Raw genomic sequence first — 16,048 nt, forward strand, 5'->3', positions numbered from 1 at the left:
GCAACAGAGTCGGAGCCAGCCCACTTCCAGGCACAGGGTCCAGTGACTTGGCCAGCCTCCCCCAACTCCTCTCCTCGGCTCTGGCACAAACCCTCTAGTTGTCGTCCCCATAGACAAGTATTGGTTGAGCACCGATCTGCCAGGCACTGGAGCCCATCTTCTTTCCCTCACTTGCGCAACATGGGTGTTGGACCAGATTCAGTCATTTGCAAAAGATTTCTTGAGCATTCATCATATGTGTCAAATCCTCCTGGTGCTAGCAAACGTATGGATACCAAGGGGGTAAGGTTGGGAGTGGGATGAATTGGGAGATTGGGATTGACATATACACACTACTGTGCATAAAATAGATAACTAATGAGAACCTACTGTACAGTACAGGGAACTCTACTCTATGCTCTGTGGTGACCTGAATGGGAAGGAAATCCAAAAAAGAGGGGATATATGCATATGTGTAGCTGATTCACTTTGCTGTACAGCAGAAACTAACACAACATTGTAAAGCAACTATGCTCCAATTAAAAAAAAAAATCCTCCTGGCGCTAGGAATACAACCGCATTTAAATTTTAAAAAAAGGTTGGGAGGTGGGGAAGCTGGGATTGGAGAGGATATACAAGTAAACGTTTAGTCAACAAACATTGGCAGAGTTTTGAACTTCTGCCCAGGAAACAGATTCATGACAGACTTTGCCTCTGACTACAATGGAAGAGACAGACATTAATCAAGGAAGACAATGTGATAAGGGCTTTAAAATACAAAAAAGGAAAAAGAGGGAGGGGCGTAGAGGGAGTTTATGGAGCACACAGCAGGGACACCTAGCCTATCCTTGGGCTCAGGGAAGGCCTCTGAGTAGGAATTAGTTCAGGGAAAGAGAAGGAGATGGAAGCAGGGGTGGGGCTGGGAGAACGCTCCAGCAGAGAGACCCACCTTCCCAGAGGCCAGAGTGAAAGAGGAGTGCAGCACTTTCCAAGAGATGGAAATATCACAGGGTGGCTGGAGCACAGAATGCCAGACGGAGATACGCAGACAGCACTGCCCAAGTCATCTAAGGCCTTGTCACCATGTAAAAGTTTTAATTATCCTCAAGTCAGTGGCAGCCTATTAAAAAGTTCTAAGCAAAAGACGACCAATAAGATTTATGTCATAACAACCCAGATGGGTTGGAGGGGGCGGGGGGGGGGAGATGGGAGGCAGGAGGGAAACTAGGCTAGACGTCATCACAACAAGCCCAGATGGGGACTCAGGATGGAGTGGCAGGCGCAGAGCTGGACAGGCACTGGGGCCCCTGGGCTCCATTTCCTGCTCTCTGCTGGCCCTGCCCCTCACAGGAACAAGCAGAAGACAGGGAGGCTACCCGAAGAGCTCTCGCTCTCCAGGATGGCAGAGTGAGCCCATAAACCCCCCAGAGCCACACACTGAATCAGCAGCCCAGCTGAGACTCTCAGCGTGCCTCAGAGCTCACAAGGAAGGACCACAAAGCCAGGCATGATGAGAGCAGACAAGAGTGTCTCCACGATCCAGATGAGGAACAGAAAAAGCGAGGAGGGTCAGGGGAGCAGACATTTGGGTAGTGAGCATGAGGCAGGGAGGGGGGAACATGCAACACAACAGGCAGGGGTGCAGAGCATAGGGTGGGGGAGGGGGGAAGCTGCAAAGGTAAGTTGGAGCCAAATGATGAAGGGCTTGAATGATAACGTGATAAAAATCCAGAGGTATGTCTGAGGTCACACCTGCCAGGGATACAGGAACATGAAGGAAAGCAGCAGCTGTGGTGCCCTGGCTTGTGAGTGGAGGTGAGGCTCACAGCCCTTGCTCCCTCCTGGGCCGTTCACTCCCTCCCCCAACCTACGCACAGAAGACATTACTGGGGAATGGAGTGGGTGGGAGAGGGCAAGGAGGCAACAGAGGCAAAGCAGGGGATCTCTCCAAACTGTCCCCTGGATTTCTAACAAAACAGCGTTCAGAGTATCCGCTCATCTATAACCTCTGATGGTCGAAAAACACCTTGAAGTAGTGGAGTGAATCTTATCCCCACTTAAAGGAAAAAATGAAATTAAAAAACTCTTTGAGAGTCATGGAAGGAAGTCTTCCAAGGAAGTGACTTGTGTAAGGTCACACAGCCAGCAAATGATGAAGCAGAGACCTGAACACAGGTCTCCAGACTCCACGCTGCACTCCTATCCCCTGGTTTGCATCTGTTTTGGTATGTGAGTGGCGCCCCTCTATAAGGCATAACTCCCCAGCCAGCCAAAGAGCCTTCAGGAGCCTGGAATGGAGGCAGGGAGAACCAGATGGGCATGGCCTGGCCCCCCAGGGGAGTGCCTTGCAGGGAGGGTGCCCAGCCCCTGTCTTATTTTAAGTAGAGCCCCATGTTGAATCTGTTTCAGGAGGATGAGGCCGGAGAGGGCCGCTTCAACTTCTCTGCCTATGGGATGGGCCCGGCCTGCCTTCAGGCCAAGGATGGCATCTCGGTCAAGGGTGCCAACAACACCACCACCACCAACCCACCTCCTGCGCCATCTAAGTCCCCGGAGGAGATGCGAAAACTCTTCATCCAGAGGGCCAAGAAGATTGACAAAATCTCCCGCATAGGCTTCCCCATGGCCTTCCTCATCTTCAACATGTTCTACTGGATCATCTACAAGATCGTCCGCAGGGAGGATGTCCACAACCAGTGACGGGTCTGGGATGGGGGGAGGCTGGGAGAGGGCAGAGTGGGAAGACCGCAGGAATCTGAGGGCCGAAAAGGAGGGGACGGGAGGGAGGGGGCGCACACACAACCGTCTCCTTCTCTGCAATGTGTGCAATCCCAAATGCGGCGATGCATGACTCTTAGAATGTGGCACTATCTATTTAACCTTGGGTGGCTGGTGGGAGCGGGGAGGGAGGGGCTTTTCTAATACAGGAACTGAGGGGCCAGGGAGGAAGGGGAGGGTTTGGGGTGGGTCGGGGGGAGTGGGAGAAAACAGCTTTCAAAAATTTGAGTCTGTGGGCTGTGCGGTTTTCCTGTTTGGAAGGAGCGTGCAGTCTGCCCCAGAGCAGAAGGGAAGCAATACAATATAGGATATATATTCATGCTTAATATTAATCCAAAACCACAAGAACAAAAGATTTGTTTCTTAACCTATCAGCCTAGTAACTGCTTAAATTTTTAAAGTCACAGAAGTGATGGACAATTTTTCCCAGAGTGGGAAGAGTCACAAATAAGCTTGCTCTGGTGTGTGTCCCACATCACACCCCTCCAAACGCCATGCCTGTCTTCAAACTGGCCCAGGCGGACTCATGCCAAAAAGCCATTCTGCCTCTGCTTCAAGAGGGTCGTGCGGCCCAGGCATGGGTAGTGGAAATGGGGAAAAGTGGAGAGAAGAGAAGGGTGTGACTAAAGAGATGGGACATTTCCGAGGCCCGAAGATTGAGAATCCATCCTCACGTCTCCAGGCTGAGGACCTCTCTGAGCTGCCCCTCTCTGAGCCCTCACGCTTCTGTGCTTCACCACCCACCCCACTTACCCTCCACCACCACCCAGAAATGGCCGCTGTGGTTTTTCTCATCATATTGCTAATATGCAATCTTTTTTATGGTTAAAAAAAAAAAGGTAATAATCTCAAGAAATAATATGCAGATAGACTGAATATAAACAGATGCACTTTTTTCAGATGTCTATTTTTGGGGAGAGTCTCTGGAATTGCAAGTGGGTGTATGTTTGGGAAGGTGGGGTCCAAAGGATGAAACAGATGCGTTATATCGTGGTTCTACAGAGTGAAGTTTTGCGAGGTGAAAGGGTAGCAGTGAGGCTGCTGCCACTTAGATGTGTGTATACGGGTGGAAAGAGAGTAATGTTTATAAAGTCTGTTCATTATATTCTGACATTTCATATACCACAAAGAATGGGGGAAGCTTGGGGGGGAAGACCCCATTATATTTTTATAAGTCTCTTTTTTGTTTTCCTTTTTGGTGCTTTGTTGGGCTTTAACATTTAAGAACGTTAGACAAACGTTTCTCTCTCCTTCTAACTCTGAAGTGCCAGAACTATCCAGATAGCTAGGGATATCGTGGGATAGTTCTGGGGGAAAAGGAGAGAGCCTGCGAAGTGAACTGCGGGGAGTGGGGGAGCCCGCTCAAGGACACAGATGTTCACAGATGAATGAGAGGGGAGCTCTGTCCAGCAGCCTCTGGCCCACCCTCTGTCAACACCACTGCACCTGAAACGACTGCACTGTGGCTTGTGGCATCCTCCCTGCTATGGCCCGTGACCAGAATACTGGGGTTACATTTCTTTCTTTACACTTTAGTGGAACGAAGTGGTAGGTAGCTGGTGAGACACAGCTGACAGTCAGTCGTCCTGAGGCTTGGGGTTCACTTGTGCCTTTAGAGTATCCCCAACTTAGGGCAGGACAGAGATGAGACACTGGGAACCTAACTCCTCCCAAAAGCACCTTCCCCAGGGGAAGTTTCTCCCATTCCCTATGCCCATAACTAATGCCCACAGAAGCCCGAAGAAGCAGGTTAAGACAAGATCCAGAGGTGACTGAGGTAAAGAAAATGCACTATGCAGCCGAAAATGGATTTGGCTTTGTGGCTTTAATGAAAAAGCTGTTTACATCCAAGTTCCAAGGTTAACCAATCATTGCCTTCCCTTCTCTTGGCCTGTGTAGACCAGAAAACTCAACTGTATTCTAGCCGTGGAGGATGTGGGAGGGAACCCGGAATCCTTTTTCTAAGAAGCATTGAGGAATGGGAGCCAAGTGAGTAGGAGTCTCTCATGTAAGACCATCCTTTTCCCCACCACTAACATGTGTCTGAAGGAGGAAAAGTTAAATAGAGGGACTTGAACAAATACTACCAGTTCAAGACTAAAATATCAGCCTTTGAACTGCTATTAGCACCTTTCATGAGCACTATATTCACTTTATTTAAGGCAGAGGGGAAAAAACCCTCAATTCTCAAGTGGTGCATGGGTCTCTGGAAAGGCTAACATCCCCTTTCACTAGCACTTTTTTCAATTTAGGGGGCAAATCATTTTTTAATTTAAAAAAATTAAAGAACCCATTCTCTCTACTTTACTCATTATTAGACTAAATTCAGAATGTCTGAAGTCTAGGTGAATCAGGCAACAAATGCGCTAGGCCACCATCAGGAACTAAAGACAGTACCAATTGTTCTAAGACATTTTTCCTCCATTCAAACTGCAAAATCACACCGTACTCCTTGTATGAGGTGTCTGGAATCTCCTCAAGACAGAGAAATCACTGGGCCATTTGCCCAACCTCTGCTGGATCCTTGAACTTCTGCCACAATAATGAACCTCTGTGCCCACTGGGTGCTGCCAGGTCTAGCTGATAGTACCCAACAGACAACAGAATCATCTCTCTGAGACACAGAGGGGATCTTCTCTCAGACTATTCCAAACACAGCATCTCTCATAGAAAGTAAATGTGAGCGGATGCATGATAGCAGTGAAAAGAAGAATGTGAATTTTAGTCCTGCCACTAATGTGCTGGGTGGCCTCGGGTAAACCACTAAGCTCTGGTTTCTCTAAATACATAATGGGGAGAGTGATACAGGTGATTTCCACCTCCCTCCTGGCACCGACTGCTCTATGTGCTTGAACTGGTCTATAGGAAATTCACACAACAGAAAGTTTAAGGTCACTTTGATTTCTGAACTCTCCGGGTGGCTATGAATATACATATGCACACATATATGGACACACACAATTCTTGTTGCCTTTCTTTGGACAATCTGCAGATTTGTTTTTCCTTTCGCTCCACTTTATCAAAGGTGAACAAATGTGGGGAAAGAACACCAATCATTATAATGCCAAAAATCCCATCAGGAATGAGGAATGGAGCATATGCTCAAGGAGAACACGTTATCATTAATGTGTAATGTAGTAAGGATTTAGCAACTAGTTACATGGATTTCATCATTACAGAAAATCAAACTAGGTAATTTAAGCCCAATATCTTTTTAGTTGGCTTTAACAAAAAGGGCAATACTTCCTTAATTTCCTCTTCAGTTTGTGCACAGAGGACATCATGCCTTGGGACTACAGATGCCAAGGGCTACAGTACAGAGAAAACTAATTTAGGTATAATGAGTGGTTTACTGGTTTTCAAACCCTTATGTATATAGACCAGTATTTATTTCTGCATGAAGGAAGAACTGGATACTGGCAGAGACGAATGGGTGATTTCACCCACCTCCCAAACTCCTAGGAGCCAAATTTAGGAGAAAGCGATTAAGCAGATAATAATACCAATAACTTCTTATCTATTAGTTTACAACATGTCTCATTTTTCAAGAGCAGCCAAAATAAATGGCTCGGCTCTGCCATCCTCTGGTCCTTTCAAATATTCAAGAGTCCATTCTTGACTAACGCTACAGGGAGTGACCAAGGACAGGCATGAAGACAACAAAAAATGTGTGTGTGTATATGTGAGAGAGATACCTTGAACTTAACTCTATTTTTAGTTTGTCTACAAAGACAAAAGGTCATTTGATCTGAATTATTTCTTCTTCTAAGCTGTCAATAAATAAGAAATGTACCCCTCTAAGAAGTTCACCAATATTTTTCATAGGCTACTTTTTTCATACTGGGGAGAAAATACATATGATGGGAGATGGTTCCTTTCTTTGAAAGTATGTGCTTTTATGAACGTCATTAAAAAGAGATGAGATGGTGTTTTGTGAGGCTCGATATTGATTGCAGAGTAGATTGGTGCCCCAGCTAAGCTGGTACCATCGCTGATAACAGTCTTGTGAAAATTAGATTCCTTAGTTAATTGCAACACACCAAAACTGAAGGAAGTTATCATGTCTGCAGTAAGTGTCTCCTTAGGAGAAGAAGCTGGCAAGCAGCAGGTACAATCTGCATCAGCTTTAGGACTGGGGTGGAGATCTGAGATGTGCAGATATTCCCTAGTCTGGCTGGAAGCCCAGCCCAGGGATGATGAATACCACTTGGGAAGCTATCAGATTTATTCAACGAGCACCTTCTGCACATTCAGAAGGCTGCCCTCTACCCTAACTCTGAAGAGGCAGGCAAGATGAGGTTTTCCTCTGTGAGCTATGGTTCTCAGGTTGACCGAAAGGTTTGCACTCTGAGGGGCTGGTAAGATCTGCTGAGAAACAGACCAAACAGGGAACAGACCAAAAATTCTCTGGCAGGGAAAAGCTAAAATATAATTTAGCTGTTTTTTCTTCCACTAAGTCCCTTCTCTCAGAAACCAACTCCTGAAATTTAAATGAAGAACCCTCCTATTTTCCTGCAGTTCTAGGAAGCCAGAAACAGGAGCTTATCCTGACCAAGTAAGGAGTAAAAGACACGCTGTGTTTTGATTGAGCTGGGCTGCTCTTAACTACTTGTAGCACCGTGAGGCAAAGCATATGTTGCAAACGCTTTGGTCTCAGAGTATCCTGAAATCCCAATGGATAGGAAGAACCTCCGTGGTTAGGCTGAAATTCCTGTCGTAATGAGGAACTTTTAAAAAAATCCCTAAACACTGCCCTCCCCACCGCAGCCCAATGGTTAAGAGAATGAAAGTAATGACTTCTTTCTGACTGTCCCAGTTAAAGATCTCAGAATGTCAAGGAGAACGAGGGCAACGTGCCAGCACCTCTCCCAGGCCTGAGTAACCTAGAATCTTGAGGGCCCAGACTAGATGATGACTCCACCAAGTTATTATCCTGTTGTTTCCTTAAGGATTTCTCAGGCTGTTAACAGCAATGGCAGTAGATAAGTTTGCTCATACGTGGGTGCTATTTCATGCTGTTTTGATGGAGCTGTGTGGTTATTTAAAGCAATAATTAAGGTGCTTTATCATTCTTTGGAACAGCAAAGTGAGTTCCAAGGTAGCAATTATTGCCCAATAATTTTTAGGATCATTAAGGCTTCTTCAGCTAGCGTCCAGACCACTCCTTCTCCCTCTTCGCTCTCCACCCCACCGCTGCCTCCTCTCACTGCCTCCATCAGCATCCCTGTTTCGTCAAGCTGTGCATCTTGTTTTGTGAAACCCAGCTCTGCCAGATACGCTGATGTACTTCTGAGGGGGTGGAGAATGGGATGCTGGGATGGGGACTAGAATGGACTAGTAGCTCCTGTCTCATTTGTTTTAAGGCTGTGATTTCTATTCTTCCTCTTGCATTTTGAAATTTCAATGTTCTGGAAAATTTCCACTGGAACACTGGGTCGAAAAGTCAGACTATAGAGAATGGCAAGCCAAAAATATACCCCTTCAGAGAGCCCAGTGATGAAAATTATATTCTATGTAAGGCCATTAACCAGCTGTAGACCAACACCAGCTAATTAACCAACTAACTAATAATGGGGATGAAAGACACTCGCTGGCGACATACAAATTCCAAGCAAGATTGGGTCTTCCATTCCCGCAATTGCCCTGCTTCCCAATTCCCCTCATTGCCTTGTTTTAGGCCTGCCTTTCTTCAGATTCAACTGTTTTCTTATGCAACTTCAAAACCCAGTGTTCTATTTAAACACACCTGCCTCCTGAAGTAGACAGAGGTCAATGGGAAGTGGGTCCTCGTTCTGGCGCTACCTCAGGCTCATCATGGAAACATGGGTAAGCTACTCCACCTTCCTTGGCCCAATCACCCCCCTGTAAAAAGAGGGAGTTGAAGGAGATTTATCACAGCCAAATTCTGGATACTTTGATGGGTTGAAGAAAAGAGCATACTGTGTGTTGTAAAAGGTTTCACTGTTTCCGCATTTCAGTGTCAGGCTTGGAACCCCATCCCAGGCCTGCCCAGAAGGCAGGTAGGGAGAAATTAAGAAAGAAGAGGGTCTTGGTCCTCAAGGAGATTACAATCTTACTTTTCCGGCAGTGAAAGTCTAGTTATTTCACAGTACTGATAAACTAGCTTCTCACCTGAGAATCCCATCCAACATCAGGACAACATTCCACTCTGTATTTTAGCATATATGTCCTGTGAAGACTGTACCCCATTTCCTATGGCAGTTGTCTGAATTCTCTCTGCCAGAGACTCTGGAAGGATCAAAGAGAAACGCATCAGAGCAGAACTTATGAAATATCCCTGGGGAAATAACTGCAATGACTCCAAGTCCCCTCCCAGCCTGTCCCCCACACACCGTTTAATCATAACAAGAAAATTCCAGCAAGACTTAGGAATATTTTCTTCTGTCTCTATTACTCTAGTTGCAGTTACAGGCAGAAAAAAAAGGGACTGCTCCAGACCACTGGGGAGGTTCATCGAAATTCGTACCACTAACTAGGTTATACTAAGAAAGAGAAAAAATATTATAGCAAGTATGGCTGGAGTTGAGCCAGCCCTCTCCAATCGCCCCCCACCCCCAAACAAACCTCACCCTCACAGCGATGTTCCTGAAATTGCTTCCACACGCCTGTAGCTCCAACAAACACTCCTTATAATCAGAAAACACTGCTCCTGTCTTTCCCAACAGGGATGTGTTTATGGTTTATAGCAACAGAATCTCTTCAAAATATTTATAGGGTGACATTATGACAAATGATCTTCACTCTCCCTTCATCTGGCCCTGAAATTAATGAGAATATTGCAGATTGAACTTTTTTCGGGTTCCAAAGTTAAAAATAAATTAATAGATTTCGCATAAGATAATAAAATAGAAACCATAATGTTTCCATTAGGAAACCGTTTCCTACCCCTGCTCCCCGTCACCATATAGCCACTTCCTTCTTTGCCCCTGAAAGATTCAACCCAGGGATATTTAAAAAGACCTCTAGAATGGATAGATGTGTGATAAAACAAATACAGTGAAATGGTAGTTGTATAGTCTGGGTAGTTAATATAGAGAGTCACTGTAAAATTCTTTCCTATTTTCCCCTCAGTTTTCCTATCTGTAAAACAGAAGTACTGAATTAGTTGAGCCTGACGAGTTTTCCCAGCTGTAAAGTTTTTGTTGTTTTTTTTAAAGGCCACTTCTCCAGTTGCCTTATAGTTGCAGAAAAAACATAAAGACATCCCCAGACTCTAAGGTGATCCCACTCTCCCTTTTCTCCTCTCAGCTTTCCTCTCTAAACCCACTTGTGATTTTCCTGGTGCACTGGAAAAGCCACGAGCTTCAAGTTAGAAGGCTGAAACGCAAGTAGGCAAGTGATCTTGAGCAAAACCATCACCTCTCCAGCCCTCAGTTTCTTTATATATTTGGGGATAATGTTCACATCACAGACCCACTGTCTCGATAAAATGACATAATGAATGCTAACTCCACCCCCTTGATGTAAACCATAGAGCATTTCCATTATCTCAATCTCTCTGAAGCTCCTTATCACTTCTTCCTGTTTGCCAGAAGAGGTCACCAGAAATCTTTCTTTCAGAATTGAGGCTGGCTCCCAAAGGGCTAAATCCACCCGCCCTGCAGAGCAGCTGATTCAGTGACACTGCATGACTAGCCCCAAGGATTCTCACTGGCGAATTACACCACACTTGCCTCAGAGCCTGAACACACACTGAGACCTAAATTCTAGAACCGATTCCACTTACCAAGCACCTGCATCCCTTTTTCCCATGGATACCATGAGTACCAGCTAAATAGAAGCACCATATTAAGCTCTGTGAATAGTGGTCACTCATACGTAGACCATTAAGAGAATATGAGCAAACCTTGAATATCGCAATAATATTGTTGAGCACCTACTGTATGTCAGTCTCTTTAAATTATATAACTTATAAATTATATAATTCCCACAATGGCCCTAATCCTATTTCTCCTTTTATAGATCAGGAAACGGCAGCTCAGAAAGCTTATGTTACTAGCCCAAGTCACAGCCTTGCGGAAGTTTCACATCACTGGAACAGGCATGACATGTTGACCTCATCTGTTTTTGACTTCAACAAATTACTTCACTCTCTGTGACCTTAGTCACCTGCCTGTAAAAAGCTCTTATCTTCCCAAATTGTTGAGTATAAAATCAAGTAATTGATGTGGTAGTTTACATTAAAATAATTTAGTCTAGTTTACATTAAAAAGCAGTATATTGAAGAGACATTAGTTTAACTCAAATGTATCTTCTAACTGATAAAGCACATGGTTCTTTTTGCCTAGGTACATCCCAATACACATAAATTTAACCTCCTGTAACCTGTTATGTGCCAAGGCATACTATCTTGTACTAGACTGGAAATCAAACATCTTCTAGATCAAGAACCAACCAAGACAATCCTTGGCCTTCCTCTTCTCAGAACTTGGTAATGAACAATGAATATAAATCAGTCCACCTTAAAAGGTTGAGAGCCTACTAATCCAGTTTTTGGTACATGAAGGATTTGGAATTGATATGGGGGCATTTTCTGGCTAAAGGAATTGTGGAAGAGAGCAAAATGAGTAAACCAACAGGGCAGAATGGGAATAAATGGCATTTGGAGGACCACGAGAACACCTTGTCTGTAGTCTTGCATGAGAGGTCACTGTGTCCTGGAATGGCTTGGATTTGGCTGGACTCCTGGGTAAGGACTAGAACTTTTCTGAAAGTCTTTCCTAAGTCTAGAATCCCTCTAAAAGAGTCACTCAACTAAGAACCTACTACAAACAATACAAGGCATAGGAACCAAAGATAAGCACCATCCCTAACTACAGAACTTATATTTAGTGAAGTGAGATGTGATATGGATATGAATAACTAATTCAAGAGAAGATCTCGTAACAGATGAGGCAGAGAAAGAATTCAGGACAGGTCTCTTGGAGGATGGGACATCTGAGCTCAGACTCTAAACAAAAACCTATTTTCCACAGCAGTTTACTTTTTAGATTTATGTAACTGTAGTCTCACCCACCTTTGAAAGTGTTAAACACAAGGTAACCACTTCCCCCAAGCAGCTGCGGAGGTAAAGACGGAGCAACTGTTTATATGAGGTACCACTGAAACAAGAGTATTACAAGTGGCAGCCTGACCAATGTTCCAATAAAGGAGGGCCTTCTAACAGCTCTTGGCTCCTATCCAGGCTCTGGAAATTAAGTGGGAAAATAAAATCATAGGTAAATATGTGGACGTAACCCTCCCCCACACACTCAAAAAATATATATTAATAAGCTACTGCTTGTCTCCAAGTCCTTTTGTTCCTGACTTAACAATCGCCTAGGTAACTTGATGTGTATAATCTAGCCAGACCAGTTCATGGGGGTAGGCTTCTTCTTACTACATTGCCGAAGTCCCTTTTGGCCTCATCCATGACACTTCAGCTGCATCAAGTTTGGCGTCTGGCCTAACAGAACCATCAGCTACCAGCAGTGACACCAGAAAGGTCTTGGCGACCGCTCTGAGGACCAGGGCCGCTCCTTCTGTGCAGCTCTGGATGCTGGTGAGCAAAGTGGCGCTCTGAATGGACCCTGTTTAGCGACCACAAGTCAGGTTCAGCGGGTCTCCTGGCAACTGTTAAGTACTTGCCTTTGGATGATTTTTCAAAATGTCCCAGCCTAGAGAAAGCAGCTTAACCCTTCAAGGTTTGAGCTGAAAGCTCAAGGAGGAGGTTTCAAAAGAAAGTGTCATAGCCAGGGCTAGAATGTACATATTCTGTGCAGGTTTTCTATCAGCTTTGTGTTTTTAACCTCCCTGCACCTGCCTGTCTCCACCTACCTGCTCTTTATTAAATCTACTGTGGCAAGACAGTGTACAATGAAAGCAGGGCATCAGAATAAAGCAGACCTTCTTTTCCTACATCACAGGAGGGGCTAATAGAAGTACCAAAATACTTGGTACCTACTAGTAAGTAAGCAGCTTGGTACTTACTAAGAAGTACCAAAATACTTGGTACTTACCAATACTTGGTAATACTTACTAATGTGAAATGCAGGAAATATGTGACAAAGGAGGGTACCACGGACCATGCAGAAAATAAAACATGATATGTTTCACGGCTTAAGAGCCATTTGAGCAGTAGCAAGATTAAAAAACATGTGAGATTTTGACGGATGGTACGAGTATTCCAGCAGAAGGAACATGAGTAAAAAATATGGAGGTAAATAACAAGAGGCACAATATAAGGCACAGTGACTATCCATGCGGCTGAAGTCTAATGAACGGTAGGCATGTTCGGAAAGACAGACTTGGAATGCATCAGGACAACCTTAAATGTAGAATAAAGGGTCAGGACTCTATTGAGTATGTCAGTTCTCAAAGACAGACCAATAGGATATTCCCTCATGGTTTGCAAAGCAGTTCATCCAATCCCCTCTCTCCATTAACTGATACTTCCAGCCTAATTCAAATTTACCTGTACTTTGTTGCAGGGAACTTGCCTTTCCCTTCATCTCAGCAGCAGATATAGTTAATACCCACTAGAAATTCACATCTTCTAGGACATCATCAATTCAAGCCAAGTATTATGCATTTAGTTTGTGGTAGGTAGGCACTAGAAAGGGGACAATAAAGGTACAGTAGAGTCATGGTTCTACATTCAGCTCACTATTCTACAGTGATTCTGAAAAAAGTTACTTCTAGAGTTTCTTCTTTTGTCAAATCTCAAACCAAGGCAATTCTTAGTACAGTGTAGCTATTTGCAATGAAGAGATTGTGATCCTAGTACTATTACATTTTGTTGATCTGAAATATTAAACAGAGATGACCTAGAAGAAAAGAATAATCTAGCATGTCCTTTTTATTTTCAGCTGTAACTAAAATGATTCTCCCAACCCAAAGAGCATCTATTCAAAGGACGAAATCATGACTATAAAGTAAAAAGGGTATGGAGCGTGAAAAAGTCAAATATGAATAGAAAAAAAAAAAAAACAGACAAAACACAACTGGTTTTTAATAAGTCACTGCTTGTGGAAGTATGTAAAAAGAATAATTTCTTTCAGAATGATTTGCCTTTCTTTAGAAAGAATATTTTTGGGAAAGAGAAGGTTAGTATTACCTATCCTAGTAATAGATGAAAGATTGCCCCACATCTTTTTTAGAAGTGGTGCTTATATATCAAATAATCAATTTGCTAAACTGTTTTTTCCATGTTAGATATATATTTCTACCACATTTAAAGGTGTACCACGCTCAACATGCCATTTAGCCAGAATAGTATGCAAGAGACAAAAAAATTGGACATTCCCACAATGCATTTCAGAGCATTTAAAATTCAGACTATTTCACATTTTAATGGTTCAACCTTCCAATACGTGATCCATTATAATATTTTCAGCATAAACAACAGTTAAAATGAGATGAGTGAATTAAATCCCAAAGGGGTGTGTCTTGCTACTTAGTATACTGGACACAGATTAAATACCTACCCAATGTGATTCTTGCGCATATTAAACAAAAGTACAACTTTCTCAAAAAAAAAAAAAAATTTTTTTTAAAGCAAGTTAAATAGCCAAGTTCTACTTTCAAGACAAACATACCAAGGACCTCAGCAGCCTCCAAGTAAGTTTGAAAAACGACACAATACACATCTTCCCTGCTGTAATTAGCCTTGAGGTGCACAACATGAACTACAAAGTGTCCAAGACAAAACTCTTAATGCTTTTAAGCCTCTCAGCAAGGTTGCCAAAGGGGATCCACATGTCTCATTGTCTGGATCAGTCCAGAAGTGCTGTATCTAGAACCCATGCAAATTACTGCAATGTAAATAACTAGTGTCAGTTTGGGTGAAACGCAGTTGGAAAGGATACTGACTGCTCACTTTCTAAGTGTTCAAAACATACTAAAGTGCTCCCAAGTCCCACATTATTTGGTCCTCTCCCAGAACAAGCCATTTCCAGAGACCTCATTCTCAAACTTGACTGACCCAGGGAACCCACGGGAGGAGACGAATTACCTTGCAGCCACAGTTGTTGTGAATACCCTGGGCCCTACTTGGAAACTGGCCCATAAAGAATTGGGGACGAACATGACTACTTGATATCCAATTCACAGCTAAGACAACACTAATGAAAAAGCAGTGTTAGTCTGATCTAAAACACTCCAAAATGAGTGGTAACATCATCAAATAAAGGCTCAAAGTCAGTCACTGTATTTTATTTACATAATTTATCTTAGATTTAATTTTTTTTTGTTTTTGGACAATTCATCCACTAAAATGGGCCAGTCTCAAGAGTTGCCCCCCAACCTTGCCAAAGCAAATGACTTCTGCATAACTGGAAGTCATCTCCAAAGGACTTGCCCATGTTCTCCCTATTTCACCCATTTGATATTTGCACAAAAAATATGCCCTTTGTCTTAAAAGTTGCCTGACTTGATGTTTAGGCAGAAGAGCAAATCCCATCTTACGATATTTCTGCAAGTGATTTTACATTTCCTTTTTTCCAAAAAGGTAGCTGCCAACTTAAATGTGTGACACAGTGGGGATAGAAGTTGATTATTAACTTTCAACAACTCCAGGGGTCGTTACCTGAAACCTCACACTCCGGTTCATTACACTTTAACTATTCAAAAAGTTACCTTAACCCCAAAGAACAGAAAGGCACTGTTTAGTTCTTCAGGTCACAATGCCATCATTGGCTACGCAGTCTGTTACAGCTAAGACAAATGCGAATTACAATACTTTGGCGAGATGTAAAAACTATGCTGGGCTGGGCAGTGTTAGTTAAGCTACGAAGTGCTTGATCACCCATGATGGAAGAGGTTCAAGATGATTCATACTTCCCTGTAAGAGACTACGAAAGTCACAAGCCCACAGAGCAGTAACTGACAGTTGGCCAAAGTAGAAGACATTTCTAAGTAACCTGGGGACATCTTAAACAATTAACTGGCCTGGAAAATTGGGTGAGGATTAGTCACAAAGCTCCTCATCCTCTCCTGGAAGAAAATGTGACAGTATGCCTTTTCTATGGAAATTTCTTTGTATATGTGTATACACTTGGTATGGCCTTAATGCTGCAGTTAAGGATTTGTTTGGCTACCACCTTAAGCAGCATGTTAAGCAATCGCTTCCTACTGTACCTTTCTACTTCTCACTGGACTCTTCACCTTGAACAACCAATTAATTCCCCTTTGTCCCTGATTCTTCCCCATTTTTTGCATGAAGTCATAAATGTTATGGCAGTTATTTTTTGGCTTGTTAAAAAAAATCTATTTCTGCAGTTTGAAGATGGAA

At 43.5% G+C, this 16,048-nt stretch overlaps 2 protein-coding genes across 4 annotated transcripts in view; one reads left to right on the forward strand and one right to left on the reverse strand.

Moving 5' to 3' along the window:
• The window catches only part of GLRA1 (glycine receptor alpha 1), a gene marked incomplete at both ends in the record, with an annotated part of 81,977 nt that extends 79,298 nt beyond the window's left edge, over positions 1-2,679 (forward strand). The window contains one exon of one of the 2 annotated variants that reach the window (XM_082835218.1): positions 2,365-2,679. In XM_082835218.1, coding sequence (XP_082691344.1) covers positions 2,365-2,679 — 315 coding nt within the window. The remainder of the gene's footprint in view (positions 1-2,364) is intronic. The other variant, XM_082835219.1, reaches the window with a different exon arrangement.
• Positions 2,680-11,646: 8,967 nt separating this feature from the next.
• G3BP1 (G3BP stress granule assembly factor 1) overlaps positions 11,647-16,048 on the reverse strand; it is a 42,778-nt gene continuing 38,376 nt past the window's right edge. The window contains exons 13-14 of one of the 2 annotated variants that reach the window (XR_014326066.1): positions 13,232-13,369; positions 11,647-11,965 (exon numbers count right to left, since the gene is read on the reverse strand). Coding sequence is in view for 1 of the 2 variants with exons in the window: in XM_082835217.1 (XP_082691343.1) it covers positions 13,341-13,369 (29 nt within the window). In the remaining variant the exon portion in view is untranslated. Of the gene's footprint in view, positions 11,966-12,943; positions 13,370-16,048 lie in introns of those variants that run through there. The other variant, XM_082835217.1, reaches the window with a different exon arrangement.

Source organism: Leucopleurus acutus (genome assembly GCF_964270905.1).
Source record: "Leucopleurus acutus genome assembly, chromosome: 3".
Classification (NCBI taxonomy): Eukaryota; Metazoa; Chordata; class Mammalia; order Artiodactyla; family Delphinidae; genus Leucopleurus; species Leucopleurus acutus.